Source organism: Schistocerca nitens, chromosome 11 (genome assembly GCF_023898315.1).
Source record: "Schistocerca nitens isolate TAMUIC-IGC-003100 chromosome 11, iqSchNite1.1, whole genome shotgun sequence".
Classification (NCBI taxonomy): domain Eukaryota; kingdom Metazoa; phylum Arthropoda; class Insecta; order Orthoptera; family Acrididae; genus Schistocerca; species Schistocerca nitens.
The window spans coordinates 129,710,131-129,727,389 of NC_064624.1; the positions used below are offsets into that span (position 1 = coordinate 129,710,131).

The window sequence follows — 17,259 nt, forward strand, 5'->3', positions numbered from 1 at the left end:
CATTCCTCCTCGTAATAAATCTCCAGTTCACACAGGTCCAAAAGTGTGTCCATGCATTACACTGCACACTCAACGAACCCCGCAGCTATCCACAACTGACTTTCAAAGATTCTACGACTCCGCTGTGCTGCCATCGCAGACACAGATACCGTTGCCTAACAACTACTTCTCTGACCATATTCCTTCAAATACAACAATTTCCTTTACAAATATTAACACATTCAATAACGCCATCAAAAAATAGCCACCTTGCACCATTCTCCTAGGTAATTAGAAGAAACCGTAATTTTACGTAAGAAAATAAGACTGAAAATTATATTTACTAGAACAACTTCAAATTTGTAAGCATCCTGTTAGAGAGACGGTAACATTTTGAACTATCAGTTGTAATACGCGAGTGAGCACTCCCTTGCTGGCTTTAAAATACCGCTCGCGGACACGTAAGACGTGTTTACCGATCTACGCTAACATTGGCGAATGCGCGCCGTTTTCTTCAAAATATTTTTCTCTCTATTGTTGACCTACTGACATTTCATATTACTGGGTTTCGTTTTTCATGGCTTTTTCATCACATGTTCCTACAGTTGGCATTCCGAAAAGAAAAACTGAATTAGTACAGTTAAGCAGAAGATTCTCATTTTTTATGTTGTACCTTTATCCATTTTATTCTTTCCTCCACTTTTCCGAAACAGAAGCAATTTTTTATAATAGAATTCTTATCTTCTACACATTACATTTACGTGCAGTCTCACTCTGTTGCATACATGTTTCACAGATAATTTTGTATTTAATGCATACCTCTAAGAGTATTGCTTATCACTAGTCGTCTATAAGAGATTGTCATTTTGCTTTAATGTAAAATTACGTTAATTGCTACCAGCAAGACGCAGTATATACCGCCTGCTGTATTCCAATTTTTCCTTATTGCTTAAGCTTCCGTAGTGTTAAGCGCAAGTTTCTCTTTTTAGTGACGTTGTCTTTGCTCCTTACCCATGTATTTGTAACAGTGGTGCTTTGTAAATAGAACTCTCTTCTGCACGCTGAATTTACATACAGTATTGCTCTGTCAGCAAATGTGTTAGAGATTTTATGCGTAATGTATATCTATAAATTTATCGCTTGTTAGTAGCCTGGTAGTGGAAATTTTCATTCTTACTTTAATGTAAAATGCTGTTACTGAACGCAATCCAAGTGTACTTCTTACGCGCATGTATTTAGCACCCTCCGCACCCCAAATTTTCCTCATCGATTGAGCCTGTACTTGTGAACAGTTGACCTTTCTCTGACATGCTGAATACTTAGGTTACCAAATATTTTATCCTTTGGACTCACGTTATAATTTTATATAGACAAGAGCCTTTACCAATGGGCGAATACATTTGTGCATTTATTCTGACATAAGCTGAATTTATTCTGGCTGCTGTCCCTAAGCCATGGTATGTGATGTTTCTCGTTTTCACATCAATTATGTATTAGGCAATAGCCGCTCAGCTTCAGCTAATGTAATTTACCACCCTGTGGTGTAACTATTGAGTACACTTACCTTACAAATATTTCGCGATTATTGATATTTTGTTAGATACGTAAAAATAGTTTGTAACCGTTTGTATACGTTTATAGGACCGACTTATTCTGAAGAAGATTTTTTAGAAATATCGTAACCTGGACCAAGGGCTAAATAAACCTTTGGTTTGAAACTCGGTGGCTGATTTTTATTCCCACCTCTTCTATTCTTAGTGATGTACATCAGATTCTTGTTGTTACTGATGACATAAGATCATTCTCTGCTCAATACTTCACACACTTTTGGTGCCTTCTTCACACCCTGCCCTCCCAAACTTAAATTGATTTACTTTTAAAATGCTACAGATGCGTAAAATTTCAATAATAATAAAAATAAAATATTTAACTGTTCCAGTATAAGCACAATTTCACATCATACATTAATACAATGCTTTTTTGTTGTATGCTTAACATCAATTCCTCTTAGAATTCAGCATTCACGCCGCCTGTATGCGCATTAATAGGAAGCTCATAAAACGGCTTACACTCCACAGTATCATAAATTGCAAACATTCTTCATCACACACACACACACACACACACACCACCACCACCACCACCACCACCACCATTATGTCGTAGGGATGGTAGAAGATCGAAAAAGTAAATGTAATTGGCTACACTAGATTTAGTCGTGCTCAGTGAAGTGAAAGACGAATAACGGAATATATGAACAGGATGAGAGAGTTGTATCATGAAAGGTTAGGTATGAATAGGAAGATATGGCAAACAGTGAATTATTGTGATTTGTCATCACAATCTCCAAACCGATGTCAACAATAATGCAACATCACGTCGGAAAGTTTAGTGAAGGAAGAATATATGACAACAATTGACAGCTAACTTCGTATATAAAAAGCGATTAATATATAATAATCACGCGGTATTGGAATGTTGTAGTAAGGGAAAGTTGGAAGACAGAGTAACGAAACAATATGGGGTCGCTGGCAAGAAATGCACTGCTCAGGAATAAAATCAGAAGAATCCTTTTCCACCTCGCCATCTCAGGGTGTGGATCACCCCGGTCGCACTGGCGTAGTTTGGCGTAGCAACCAGACTCAGTAACGACACATAGTATGCATACCAGATTCTCCACCCACTGTAGATGATGTTTCTGGCTGTTTCAGCAACAGATTTAGACTGGCGAATTCCCCTCCTGAATTTCTGGGACGGTGGGTGTTCAGTCTCTTTACTGTAGCGTGTGATTTTTACCCACCGTCCTTAGTTATTTGTCGTATGTATTCCAATCTCTATCTTGTTGTTGTTCTCGTTAACATCTCCCTGTCGTACCATTCCATTGCAGTCTCTCTCTCCCTATTGTGTTTATCCTTCATGCCACTGAAATCTCCGTCTTTCCCTGTTGTTTTTACCCTCCACAGCTCCCTGAAGCACCATACAATTCCAATCTGTCTTCCCCTGTTTATTATCCTTTACAGCTTTCTGTAGTACAGTGCAAGTTATTCGCTGATGTCTTCGCACAAGTCCTATCATCCTATAGCTTTTTCATGTTACTGTTTTCCACATATTGCTGTTCTCAGCTATTCTGCAGAGATCTTACAGTTCCTCTCTTACGAATTTACCTAATTTTCAAAGTCCTTCTATAGCACCCCATTTTGAATGCAATCATTCTCACAATCCGTGATGCATTTTAATACAATACTGTGTTCCAAACATACATTCTCAGATATTTCTTCCCCAAATTAAGACTTACGTTCGGTACTAGAGGCCTTGTGTTTCGATGAATGCCCTATTTTCCTGTGCTACATTACTTTTTGTAACAACATTGCTTCGTCTCTTACGTCTGTTTGCTTCCAGTGTAGTAGAATCCCCTCAATTCGTCTACTTTGTGGCCCCTAATTTTAATGTTAAATTTGCCGTCAATGTTATTTCTCGTACCGCCAATACTTCACTCTTCCCTTCGTTTATAAATCCTAATCCTAAGCGAATCGTATCAGCGGAAACCTTTCACTTAGTATTTTAATTCCATTCCTGGAACTTTCTTCTGTTCCACCATCGATCATTGATGTTCACTTTAAACAACTGGGAAGAACCACTGCATCCCTGTCTTGCACTTTTTTAATCCCAGTACTTCTTTCTTCCGTTCTTATTTCTCCCTGTTGACTATCGTGCATACAATATTGTATATTACCTGACTTTCCCTATATCTTATAATTAGGTTTCTTTGAGAATTTCGTATGTGTTTCACCATTTTACTTTGTCAAAGGCTTTTTAAATGTAGACAGATAAAATGAAGGTTCCTTGCTTTTTAACTCTTACCTCCATTATCAAGTCCAATGTCGTATCTACCTCTCTGGGTTTTTTACCTTTCCTAAACCCAAACTCGTTATCCTCTACTATATATCTAGCTTTCTTGTCCATTCTTCTGTATATTGTTGTCAGTAATTCCTATAAATGAGCTGTTTACCTCATTGTGCCAAACATGTCGCACATTGTGGTCCTTGCTCGCTTCTGGAGCGTCTGGATGATATTTTTCTGAAAGTTATGTTTCCAATCCGTCTTCCATTTCTCCGTCTATCACGTCATCTAACAGTTTCTCCCCCTCATAGAGGTGTCCAATGTACTATTTCCATCCATCCTTTCTCTTCTCTGTGTGTACTAATGGAATTCCTTTCTAATTATTAATTTGTTGAAACATTCACTTTTAATTTCACAAAAGGGTGTTTCGAGTTTGCTTTGTGCTGAAACTGCCCTTTCTACTTATTTTTCGATTTCATATAATTTTTCCTTCTTCTATTTTGCTTTCTTTGTCGTGGGCTACCTATAGATTTCATTCCTTAGCGGGTTATACCACTGTTGTCTTGTCTTTTCGTGAATATTGTTATATTTTCTTCTTTTGTCAATCAATTTCAGTGGACTTCACATTCGCCAGCATTTCTTCAGTTCCTTTCCTTGTACCTGCCATCTTCTGTGATTTCTGCTTTTAGAGATGTCCACCCTTGTTCAACTGAATTTCTAGTTTCGGTATTCGTTGTCGCATTATCTTAAGTTTCGTTGAACTTCCGATTCGCGTTTTACTCCTCACTACTGCAGAGTCCCATTCATTTGCAAACTGAATCCTCTTGACGGTTTCGTTAAGCTCCAGTTCACTCATTATCACAATAAAAATGTCATCAGAGTCTACATCTCCTCCCACATATTCCTCACAATTCAGTATCTGATTTCAGAATCTGTCTGGCCATGATGTAATCCAACAGGTATTCTCCTCTGTCTCCAGGCCTTTGCCAAGTATACCTCCAACTCTACGAACAGCCCAAAACACTGAGGCACTGAACAGCTCATATGGATGTCCCAGTGTAGAGAATGTAGACTTCCGGTACCTGCACCATCCTGAAAATCTGTTGGAATGGAGCAGCGATTGGGGGGGGGGGGGTGTTCTCGCACACCGACTGGTGTGGAGAATGAGCTGCTAATTTTAATTAGTAGTTAGTAATTAGCAGAGTAGGTCCCAGAAAATGCACTTCAGTGATGAGAGTATGTGGTAAGTTATCATAATTAAATATCACTGATCGTTACCATTGCTGTTACTGTCCAATATCATTATGACACACAAAAAGAAAATGGCGTATGGTATCGTTGGCCAGTTTACCCCCTCAAGGGAATTTCGGCCGCCAAGTGTAAGCCTTATTTCATTCGACGCCACATTGGGCGACTTGCGCACCGGTGATGCGGATGAAATGATAACAGAACAGCCAGTCCACGAGTGGAGAAAATCTCCAACCTGGCCAAGAATCCAACCCAGGCCCACTTAAATGGGAGGTAAGCACAGTACCACCCATCTGAGCAGGCGAGCTGACACACAAAAATCTCTGTATCTATGAATATAATATGAATGAGTCACAGACGTGGTAGTAGCACTGTGTAGGGGGGGGGGGGGTGGTATGAATTGTAATAACGTAGGCTCAGTCATGGGTCTAGTGGGTGGTAGACTTAGATTTATCGGTAGAATACTAGGGAAATAAAATCAGTCTACAAAGGCAATTCCTTGCAATCACTTGTGTAGCCCATCCTACAATATGGCTCAAGTATGCAGGACCCATACCAATACGGCTAACGGGAGGTGTTGAATGTATACAGAGCACGGTAGTATGAAAGGTCACAGGTCTGTTTCATCTATGGGGAAGTGTGAAACTAAATTGGCACACTCCTGAGGACAGTTTGTGTCTTTCCTGAGCAAGCCTACTTACAGAGTTTATAGATCCGGCTTTAAACTATAATCCTGAGAATATACTCCAGTCTTCTATGTTCCACTGCAGTAGGGATCTTGAAGAAAAGATTAATCACCACACACACACACACACACACTTAAAAATGACTTCTCAAACTCCAAACGTTAACGAAATGGGAAAAGCCATAAGTGGTACACTGGGATGTATCCTCTGCCACGCGCTCCACACTGATTTGCAAGGTATACATGTAGATGTAGGTGAAGCATACCAAAGCTTCTGATTCCACATGTTAGGGACTGATTCACTCACAGTTCTATGCTGTTTCAACTGGACTTTCACACAGGTCTGCTTTCTGTGGTCTACAATGAAATACCATCATAGTTAGCAGGCCCAGATCTAGGGGAAATGGTGGGCAAGCCAGAGAATCTGCCCGAGGCGGCAATTTCATAGGGCGCCAAATTCATAATTTTGAAGAAAAGAAAGCCTTGTTTCACAAACCACCTGGCAGCCAGCTCATGTTGGTCTATCGATTATTTGTATGATTTTAAAACATATCGCTGTTGGTTTTCGAACACATTCTAAGTTGATTTCTGAACGAATAATAAGTTGATTTTTGAATGCGTGCATAGTGTACATGATTCTCTGCCAGGGGAATCCCATTCGAATATAGAACTAAGAAAACTTTCCCGCATACAAAAGGGGACGGTGCTACACGAGCTGAGCCGAATAAACCCGAACGGTTAAATGCCAGTCGCGGTTTATGTGGGTGACTGACTTACGAATGATCAGCTTTGTTGTAATTACTTGCGAAATCCATAAATTCAGACTACCAGAGTGGAGATGAATGACTAATGGGAATTACAGGTAAGAAAGGTTACATATTAATCCTCAGTGTTTCCAAGAAAATGAAATTTTGGAAGAAAATTTTTACCAGGTCGCTAAACCACTAAGGGCCGCTTGAACAGTCCCCGGTTAGCATCCGCTTAAGTTCTGTTCTCGAAATAGCGCGGAAAACACGTTGTACGAACGCGTAATAACACCTAACTGGAGAATAAACGTGAAGTTCACCGGAGGAGGAGGAGGAGGATATTAGTGTTTAACGTCCCGTCAACAACGAGGTCATTAGAGACGGAGCGCAAGCTCGGGTGAAGGAAGGATGGGGAAGGAAATCGGCCGTGCCCTTTCAAAGGAACCATCCCGGCATTTGCCTGAAGCGATTTAGGGAGAAGTTCACCGGAGAATACGTTTTGATGGTGGTAGCAATAGTTATCGAATTACTGACAAGATTGATTGTCAGAACGAGAAAGGGGAAGCAATGGGGACATCACACACATTATATGGAAGAATATGACGATTCAAAATTAATGTAAAAAATTCCGTACAACTACTTTTCGATCTCATGCTTGAGAAACAGGAGCCTTTGAACGAAATGTGAAACTGTTTCCTAACTTAAAACTTTTTGCCTGTAGTAGTCCTATTAGGCATTTAGTATTTTGGAACAATGTCTTGAAAGGAGGATATAAGACGAACATCAACAAAACCAAAACTATTATAACGGAATATAGTTGAATCAAATCAGGTCGTGTTGAGGAACTAGATTAGGAGATGACAAAGTAGTAGATGAGTTTTGCTATTTGGGGAGCAAAATAACTGATGATGGTCGAAGTACAGAGGATGTAAAATGTAGGCTGGCAATGGCAAGGAAAGATTTTTTGAAAAAGAGAAATTTGTTAACATTGAGTATAGATTTAAGTGCCAGGAAGTGTTTTCTGAAAGTATTTGTATGGAGTGAAACATGGACGATAAATAGTTTGGAAAGGAAGAGAATAGAAGCTTTCGAAATGCAGTGTTACAGAAGAATGCTGAAGATTAGATGGATAGATCACATAACTAATGAGGAAGTATTGAATAGAATTGGGAGAAGAGGAATTTGTGGCACAGCTCGACCAGAAGAACGGATCTGTTGGAAGGACACCTTCTGAGGTATCAAGGGATCACAAATTTAGTATCGGAGGGCAGTGCGGAGGGTAAAAATGGTAGGAGACAGAGAGATGAATACACTAAGTAGATTTGGATGTAGATTGCAGTAGGTACTGGGAGGTGAAGAAACTTGCACAGTATAGAGCAGCATGGAGAGCTGCAGCAAACTGTTCTCAGAACTGAAGACGACGACGACAACAACAGCAATACTGGTACTTTGTGAACTATATTCTGTCATGATATTTATGTAAATGAGTTGTACAAAAATTACTATTTGTACCAAAACAGTCTCACGTATTTGGCGTGTATTACAATTGCTGCAATATTTGAAATGTCTATTTCGTTTTATCTAGCGTACAGTGCCTAAATATATGTACTCATATCGAGAAACCATATCAGTCTTTCGTACTATTCATATCAACAGCTTTTTTAGTATTAGACAACGACATTTAGATTTACCACGTAGCAAACCTTTGCCGAAATTTGATGAGGTAATAGATCCTTTCGTAGGGAGGAAAGCATGCCGTGTAAAGCTGCGGCAAGATGAGAGAGACAAAAAGATGTTGGGACCTACAGATTGAAGAAATGTGTACTGTCTTGCTTGTCTCTCGTCTTTACTGGTTTTACATTTCCCGTATTTATTTTTGTCACACAAAACAGAGAGTTATTAGATAATAGTTAACAAAGAGTGCAAATTTCTCTGAGGAGTTTGTATTCTCCCGGTTGCAGATAACCTCATCCAGTATTACTTTTGAGTTTTTTAAGGGGGGCACGATGTCAAACCTGCCGACAGGGAGCTGGAGAGGCTCCACACGACATTTTAATTTCCACTGTCCTGAATAGATGTCTGATGGATTTCATTATAAAATATACACGTCTGAACTCCGCTGAGTGAATACAGTGACGTGCGATAGAAGAATGCTGTGTGAAGAGGTGTGGCATTACACTTTGGCATACTTAAGACCAAATAACATATTTTACATTTCCTCGAACATATGTGTTTGATATTTAAAAGCTCTTCAGAAAGATGTGCGCTACAAAATGAGCATATTTTTTAAAAATTGATTTTTTAATATTTGATGTCCCATCTTAAACGCTTGGAGAGGGGCGGATGGGGGCGATGGCAACTATAAAGTTTCAAGCTTTTGCCCCAGTTCCGAAATATCATAGATCCGGGGCTAATTGCTAGTACCCTAAATCAGACTGGTTTCACGTGAGTCAGTGTACACACCAGAAACAGCCAATGGAGCACAACCTCCACCATGGCCACACCTGGTAAAGCACTCTGGCGATCAGAACAACTTCCAGGTTATAAAACTGTGTATAGTCGTTCATAATTCACGTTTTCAATCTCGTCATTGCATAGAAAAGGATAGGGAATGTAACACGTAAATCTTCAGAAAGTTGAGATTCATCTTGAGTATGTGACACATCTTTGTAGAGATCTATTTTCAGTTGGCAGAGTAGCACCACTATCTGTGTCCATTTAGCATTTATCGAAAATAAAGTATCTGGAAGCGAATATTAGATTGATTAGCTGTAATAACTTCATTGACAGAATTAAAAAGAGTACATTGTTCCTGTCCACTTGATGTTTGTAGAAATATTGCCATGTTTTATGTAACAGCGCATGCAAGTCACAGTTTGCAGTAACAGAAAATAGCTGTTATGGGCTAGAGTGATGATAGTGATCTTGTAATACGAAAGTGATGCTATGGATTTCTCAGTACTTGCATCAGTGGTATGAGGTAGACGTTGTGTTCACAAAGCTGATGTCTGCTTAGAGGAAGATTAGATATATAATGATAATCTAGCAAAGTGCATGAAGCATAAATTTAGTCTGAGACTGCAAGTTTTGCAGTACCCAGCAGACATGTGGTGCACACAAGAATTTAATTACAGGTTTGTGTTTTGTTTGTTTTCGTGTGTGTGTTTGTTTGTTTTCGTGTGTGCATTTGTTTGTTTTCGTGTGTGTGTGTGTCTGTTTGTTTGTTAGTGCGTGTGTGTGTGTCTGTTTGTTTGTTTGTGCGTGTGTGTGTGTGTTTGTTTTCGTGTTAGTGTGTGTGTGTGTGTGTGTTTGTTTTCGTGTGTGTGTGTGTGTGTGTGTGTGTGTGTGTGTGTGTGTGTGTGTGTGTGTGTGTGTGTTTGTTGGTGGTTTTCCTAATGTTTCGACAAATTCATGTTTTGTGTGAAGGAGAAACTTTTTCTATGGCTATGGGGAGGCTATGTTACGAAATTTGGCAGTAACTGGACTGAAATCTTTTGGCTCCTTCTAAGGAAATTGTTTAAATACATGGAGACGTGATTTTTTTGACGTGTTACCGACAATAGTTTTAGGAGGATTGCTGCACACACAGATAACTAGTATCTGTAGTATGAAGCATCTGTTACAGTAGAGGTCAACGACTGGTTAGCAATAGCGCTTTAAGGTCGAATAAACTGACTTCTAGATAACAAGGAGAAGCACAGTTTCTTGAGAGACTGATAAGGGAATTTTTAATGGAAAAGGGATGAAGACTTTGATCGTAGGGTAGAAGAGAATCTCTGTACCTTAATATAAACGGTGTTGGACACTCTTTTCTACTGTCTAAGGTGATTATATCTGCATTCAGAATTGTTCGAGTTTTTTGTGTGTGATGGATTTCTTCATTAGGTGAGTGTGTTTTTGTAGTAAACTCTGGGAATATTTCTGTTTGTTGCAGACGCCTTCCCGGAAAGGAGTGTGGCAGGAGGCTGATCGAGGCAGCTAAGGAGGGGGCAGTGGAGGAGCTGAGGGTGCTTCTGGCGGCAGGTGCGAATGTGGAGGCGGGGGACGAGGACATGTGGACTGCCCTGCACTGGGCGGCAGTGAGGGGACACGAGAATGTGGTGAGGTGTCTGGTGGAGGGTGGGGCGGACGTCGAAACCAGAGACAGCAGGGGGAACACACCCATGCACTGGGCTGCATACCGCGGCCACGCGGCTGTGGTACGGCTACTGGCCGCCACCTCTGGTGACCCCAACGCCAAGGACGAGTACCAGTGGACGCCGTTGCACTATGCAGCGAGGCAGGGCCACGCAGAGGTGGCGGCTGTGCTGCTCGATGTGGGGGCCGACAGAGGGGCCTGGGATGATCACGGACAGATACCTCTGTACCTAGCCATGCAGAACAGAGAGCAGCAGCTTGCAGATATGCTATCATGAAGCATGCAGTCCAAAAAATTCTTTTGCTATAACATTTAAACACATCTCTACATTTATTTTGTATAATTTTTCAATGAAGAATGTAAAAAATTAATTCTCCAGTCACTCATTTACATCCACATTTAAGTAGTACATGAAGGTACTCTATTATCAGCGTGTGGGAACTGAGGTTCTGGAAAACGAATTGAAAATACAAGACACTACCTCTGTTTATAAGAAAAAAACTCAAATGCATTTCTGGGCTAAGCTTTGCAGGCGTCAACAAGTACTGAAAAATAAATACTTCACTGCAAATGAAGATAACTACTGCATGGTATGTGGTAACTGAAAAGTACAGGCTGTTTCAAAAAGGGCTTTACAACTTTAAAAACTCATATAAATTTATTGAAAGAAGATGCAGAGTAGAGTTTAGTGTTACTTTATAGGAGAACACATTAAGTTTTCTTAACCTTAAACTAACATCCCTTTGGGAGTCAATTTCTTCCCAAATTCGCTGTAGCATTGCAGGTGTAACTTGATCAGTGGCAGCCTAAATTTTTGCTCTAAGTCCAGGTAGAGAAGCCAGCACAGGTAGTACAAACACGATAACTTTCATGAATCCCCATAAAAATGTCGAGTGGTATGAGGTCTGGGGGACGTGGTATGCCATGCATTTGGCGAATCGCGACCAATCCATTGACTTGGAAAGTGGTCACTGAGAAAATCCCGGACATCAGCCAGGTAGTGGGGGGTTGCACCATCTTGTAGGCTTACTAGGAGGATCTTTTGCGGACATGAAAGGGAAATAATGGTCGAGGAAATAACGCTCACCGACTTCGATTATTGAAACCAAAACACACAGCTAGCACTCTCTGGTCCAACGAAGGCAGCCATCTTTAACGCAACTGCCTCTACTGCTCCGTACAGTGCGTTTCGGCACTAGCGAGCTACGGGAGACAAAATTTGATGTATTTCCCTACCAATTGACACTACAATCACCTCTGTAGGTACTATGAATTAATATGAATTTTCAAAGTTGTAGAGACCTTTCTGAAACAGCATGTATATCAGGCTGGCTTATATCCTGCTACAATATGTGATCGAAAGTATCCGGACACCTGGCTGAAAATTACTTACAAGTTCGTGGCGCCCTACATTGGTAATACTGGAATTCAGTATGGTGTTGGCCCACCCTTAGCCTTGACGACAGCTTCCGTTCTCGCAGGCATACTTCAATCAGCTGCTGGAAGGTTTCTTGGGGAATGGCAGCCCATTCTTCACGGAGTGCTGCACAGAGGAGAGGTATCGATGTAGGTCGGTTAGGCCTGGCATGAAGTCGGCGTTCCAAAACATCCCGAAGGTGTTCTGTAGGATTCAGGTCAGGACTCTGTGCAGGCCAGACCATGGATTATGCCAGGCTGTGCATTATGAACGGGTGCTTGATCATGTTGAAAGATGCAAACTCCATCCCCGAATTGATCTTCAACAGTGGGAAGCAAGAAGGTGCTTAAAACGTCAATGGGCCTGTACTGTGAATAGTGCCACGCAAAACAACAAGGGGTGCAAGCCCCCTCCATGTAAAATACCATCACACCATAACACCACCGACTCCGAATTTTACTGTTGGCACTACACACCCACACCCTGCCACCGGATCGCCACATTGTGTACCAGGATTCGTCACGCCACACAACGTTTTTACACTGTTCAGTCGTCCAGTTTTTACACTTCTTACACCAAGTGAGGCGTTTGGCATTTACCGGCGTGATGGGTGGTTTATGACCAGACGCTCGACCATAAAATCCAAGATTTCTCACCTCATGCCTAACTGTCATAGTACTTGCAGTGGATCCTGATGCTGTTTGTAATTCCTGTGTGATGGTCTGGGTAGATGTCTGCCTATTACACCTTACGACCCTCTTCAACTGTCGGCGGTCCCTGTCAGTCAACAGACGAGGTTGACCTGTACACCTTTGTGCTGTACGTGTCCCTTCAAGTTTCCACTTCACTATCACATAGGAAACAGTGGATCTAGGGATGTTCATGATTGTGGGAATCTCGTGTACAGACGTATGACACAAGTGACACCCAGTCACCTGACCACGTTCGTAGTCCGTGAGTTCCTCCCCCATTCTGCTCTCTTACGATGTCTAATGATTACTGAGGTCCCTGATATGGAGTACCTGGCAGTAGGTGGCAGCACAATGAACGTAATATGAAAAACATCTGTTTTTGTTGGTGTCCGGATACTTTTGATCATTTTGTGTACGTGAAACCACTGATAATCGCACCACACCCAGATTAATGAGGAATGATCTCTAGGGATAGAATTTTCCACACTGATTTCAGACTGCATTTACTTGTACATCCGCAGCAAACATGGTGCAGTACTTCTTGTCTTTTATTATAATCTGACATTAGTAGTAATATTCACAATGCATTATGCGCTTATCATCTGGAATCGGGTTATCAGTTGACATTCCAATTGAGTGGTTCCCAGAGAGCTGTAATGCTGCTGATATGAAATGTGCTGGCAGGTAACGTGTATCTTAGCTCTGATACTGCAGGATGCGACAGCAAATTGTCACTTTACACTTCACCTTCTATTGATCTTCAGTGATTTCTCTCATCCTGGCATCTTTTCAGCAGAGCACCTGCAGAGACTGCCACAGTAGCCATCATGCAGGAGCTCTGCTGGACAGCACCACAGCCAATAGTGCCCCCTGTGTCCCAGCCTGCACAATGCAGAACTACAGCATGAGGAACTGTACAACTGATATTGGAATGCTGTGCAGTCGTGTAGGCAGTTAGGTTGGTTGGTTGATTTGAGGGAGGAGACCAAACAGCTTTGTCATTGGTCCCATCGGATTACGGAAGGATGGGGAAGAAAGTCAGCCATGCCCTTTCGAAGGAACCATCCTGGGATTTGCTTGAAGCGATTTAGGCAAATCACGGAAAACCTAAATCAGGATGGCTGGACGCGGATTTGTACCGTCGTCCTCCCAAATGTGAGTCCAATGTGCTAACCATTGCGCCACCTCACTCGTTTAGGTCACAAAATGGAACATTTCACATGAGATATATATCATTTACAATGCAAAAAAAATGAATACAGAGAGTACAACATAAATCTGTCCGAAATCCAGAAAATTTGACTGTAGAATTTACAGATAGTTCATTCTACATCCTTTACTTTTTGGCAATGCCAAACATTCACCTCGATTACAGAAAAACAGCTGAAACAATTGACAGACACAGAAATAAAATTGGAGATAAACGAAGGCACATGCAAAAAATTTCAGTCCTTGTAGCATTGTCTTAATGAAGTTCCAGCTGCCACAGTAATAATAATTATAGATGTGCTTGAAGGAGAACATGTTGGCAACTTTGAACACGAGCCAGCAATACAGATTTCACAATGTCACACACAGAACTTGATAGATACCAGACAGAATAGAACTAATAAGGTCGGAAGTCATCAAACTACAGGTAATACAATTACGTTAACTTGAGCACATAAATCAAGTAAATAATTGCAATGAATAATGTATACCGTACGAGTGAAATACAGTAAAGTTATTTAATTCGTTGATCTTTTTATTAGTGGCAATTGTACACTTTCGCATGCTTTAAACGAAAGGTAGTATAAATCTTTTACAGCTATTCCATGTTAATATAACCACCTAAACAATAATTATGCCGTTTCATACTTCAGTACCTCGATACAGCTGTACGACTAATGTCTGTCATTTAGTCATTTATCAGACATACATTGAACCTGCAGTATATTTAATTTAAAAGTTATTTTAAACTTCTTTTGCCGCTGGTTGCTCAGATGTTGTATGTGCAATTTACTTGAATTGTCAGTGCCATACACAACTCTATTTTGGCATGTTTTGATTCACTCAATAAAAGTTCAGAAACCCACCCAACCATTTCGCAGTTGTTGTTGTTGTTGTTGTGGTCTTCAGTCCTGAGACTGGTTTGATGCAGCTCTCCATGCTACCCTATCCTGTGCAAGTTTCTTCATCTCCCAGTACCTACTGCAACCTACATCCTTCTGAATCCGCTTAGTATATTCATCTCTTGGTCTCCCTCTACGATTTTCACCCTCCGCGCTGCCCTCAAATGCTGAATTTGTGTTCCCTTGATGCCTCAGAACATGTCCTACCAACCGGTCCCTTCTACTCGTCAAGTTGTGCCACAAACTCCTCTTCTCCCCAATTCTATTCAATACCTCCTCATTAGTTATGTGATCTATCCATCTAATCTTCAGCATTATTCTGTAGCACCACATTTCGAAAGCTTCTATTCTCTTCCTGTCCAAACTATTTATTGTCCATGTTTCACTTCCATACATGGCTACACTCCATACAAATACTTTCAGAAACGACTTCCTGACACTTAAAACTATGCTCGATGTTAACAAATTTCTCTTTTTCAGAAACGCTTTCCTTGCCATTGCCAGTCTACATTTCATATATTCTCTACTTCGACCATCATCAGTTATTTTGCTCCTCAGATAGCGAAACTCCTTTACTACTTTGTCTGATTTCCTAATCTAATTAACTGAGCATCACCCGATTTAATTCGAGTACATTCCATTATCCACGTTTTGCTTTTGTTAATGTTCATCTTACATCCTCCTTTCAAGACACTTTCCATTCCATTCAACTGCTCTTCCAAGTCCTTTGCTGTCTCTGACAGAATTACGATGTCATAGGCGAACCTCAAAGTTTTTATTTCTTCTCCATGGATTTTAATACCTACTCCGAATTTTTCTTTTGTTTCCTTTACTGCTTGCTCAATATACAGATTGAATAACATTGGGGAGAGGCTACAACCCTGTCTCACTCCCTTCCCAACCACTGCTTCCCTTTCATACCCCTCGACTCTAAAAAACTGCCATCTGCTTTCTGTACAAATTGTAAATAGCCTTTCGCTCCCTGTATTTTACCCCTGCCACCTTTAGAATTTGAAAGAGAGTATTCCAGTCAACATTGTCAAAAGCTTTCTCTAAGTCTAAAAATGCTAGAAACGTAGGTTTGCCTTTCCTTAGTCTTTCTTCTAAGATAAGTCGTAAGGTCAGTATTGCCTCACGTGTTCCAACATTTCTACGGAATCCAAACTGATCTTCCCCGAGGTCGGCTTCAACCAGTTTTTCCATTCGTCTGTAAAGAATTCGCATTAGTATTTTGCATCCGTGACTTATTAAACTGATTGTTCGGTAATTTTCACATCTGCCAGCACCTGATTTCTTTGGGATTGGAATTATTATATTCTTCTTGAAGTCTGAGGGTACTTCGCCTGTCTCATACATCTTTCTCACCAGATGGTAGAGTTTTGTCAGGACTGGCTCTCCCAAGGCTGTCAGTAGTTCTAATGGAATGTCGTCTACTCCTGGGGCCTTGTTTCGGCTCAGGTCTTCCAGTGCTCTGTCAAACTCTTCAGGCAGTATCGTATCTCCCATTTCATCTTCATCTACATTCTCTTCCATTTTTATAATATTGTCCTCAAGTACATCGCCCTTGTATAGACCCTCTATATACTCCTTCCACCTTTCTGCTTTCCCTTCTTTGGTTAGGACTGGGTTTCCATCTGAGCTCTTGATATTCATACAAGTGGCTCTCTTTTCTCCAAAAGTCTCTTTAATATTCGTGTAGGCAGTATCTATCTTACCCCTAGTGAGATAAGCCTCTACATCCTTACATTTGTCCTCTAGCCATGTCTGCTTAGCCATTTTGCACTTCCTGTCGATCTCATTTTTGAGACGTTTGTATTCCTTTTTGCGTGCTTCACTTACTGCATTTTTCTATTTTCTCCTTTCATCAATTAAATTCAGTATCTCTTCTGTTACCCAAGGATTTCTACTAGCCTTCGTCTTTTTACCTACTTGATCCTCTGCTGCCTCCACTATTTCATTCCTCAAAGCTGCCCATTCTTCTTCTACTGTATTTCTTTCCCCCATTCTTGTCAATTGTTGCCTTATGCTCTCCCTGAAACTCTGCACGACCTTTGGTTTAGTCAGTTTATCCAGGTCCCATCTCCTTAAATTCCCACCTTTTTGCAGTACATGGCAGGGAGTACACCGTACCTGTATTTAGTCATCACTTTCACAACTCAGTAAGGAATATAAACGGTATTAGCTCCATGTTTGACATCACGTCTCTTTAATTATTTTTAAGGTTCAAGCGCAGGTAAACAAAACAGCCGGCATTATACTGTCAGTACTGGTATTTACCCAATGGATTTTTGTGGAACGGTTCCATTTCTTCAAAACACTCTCAATTTAATTTTACAATTTCCTCTGCAGAATTACACCATCGCAACACACATTAATGTTCATTTATTGCCTGTCATTACACTT

General features: G+C 40.8%; 1 protein-coding gene across 1 annotated transcript in view; it reads left to right on the forward strand.

Moving 5' to 3' along the window:
* The window catches only part of LOC126213542 (poly [ADP-ribose] polymerase tankyrase-1-like), a 560,647-nt gene that overhangs the window by 442,275 nt on the left and 101,113 nt on the right, over window positions 1-17,259 (forward strand). The window contains exon 4 of the mRNA XM_049941388.1: window positions 10,433-10,521. Within this exon, the coding sequence (XP_049797345.1) occupies window positions 10,433-10,521 (89 nt within the window). The remainder of the gene's footprint in view (window positions 1-10,432; window positions 10,522-17,259) is intronic.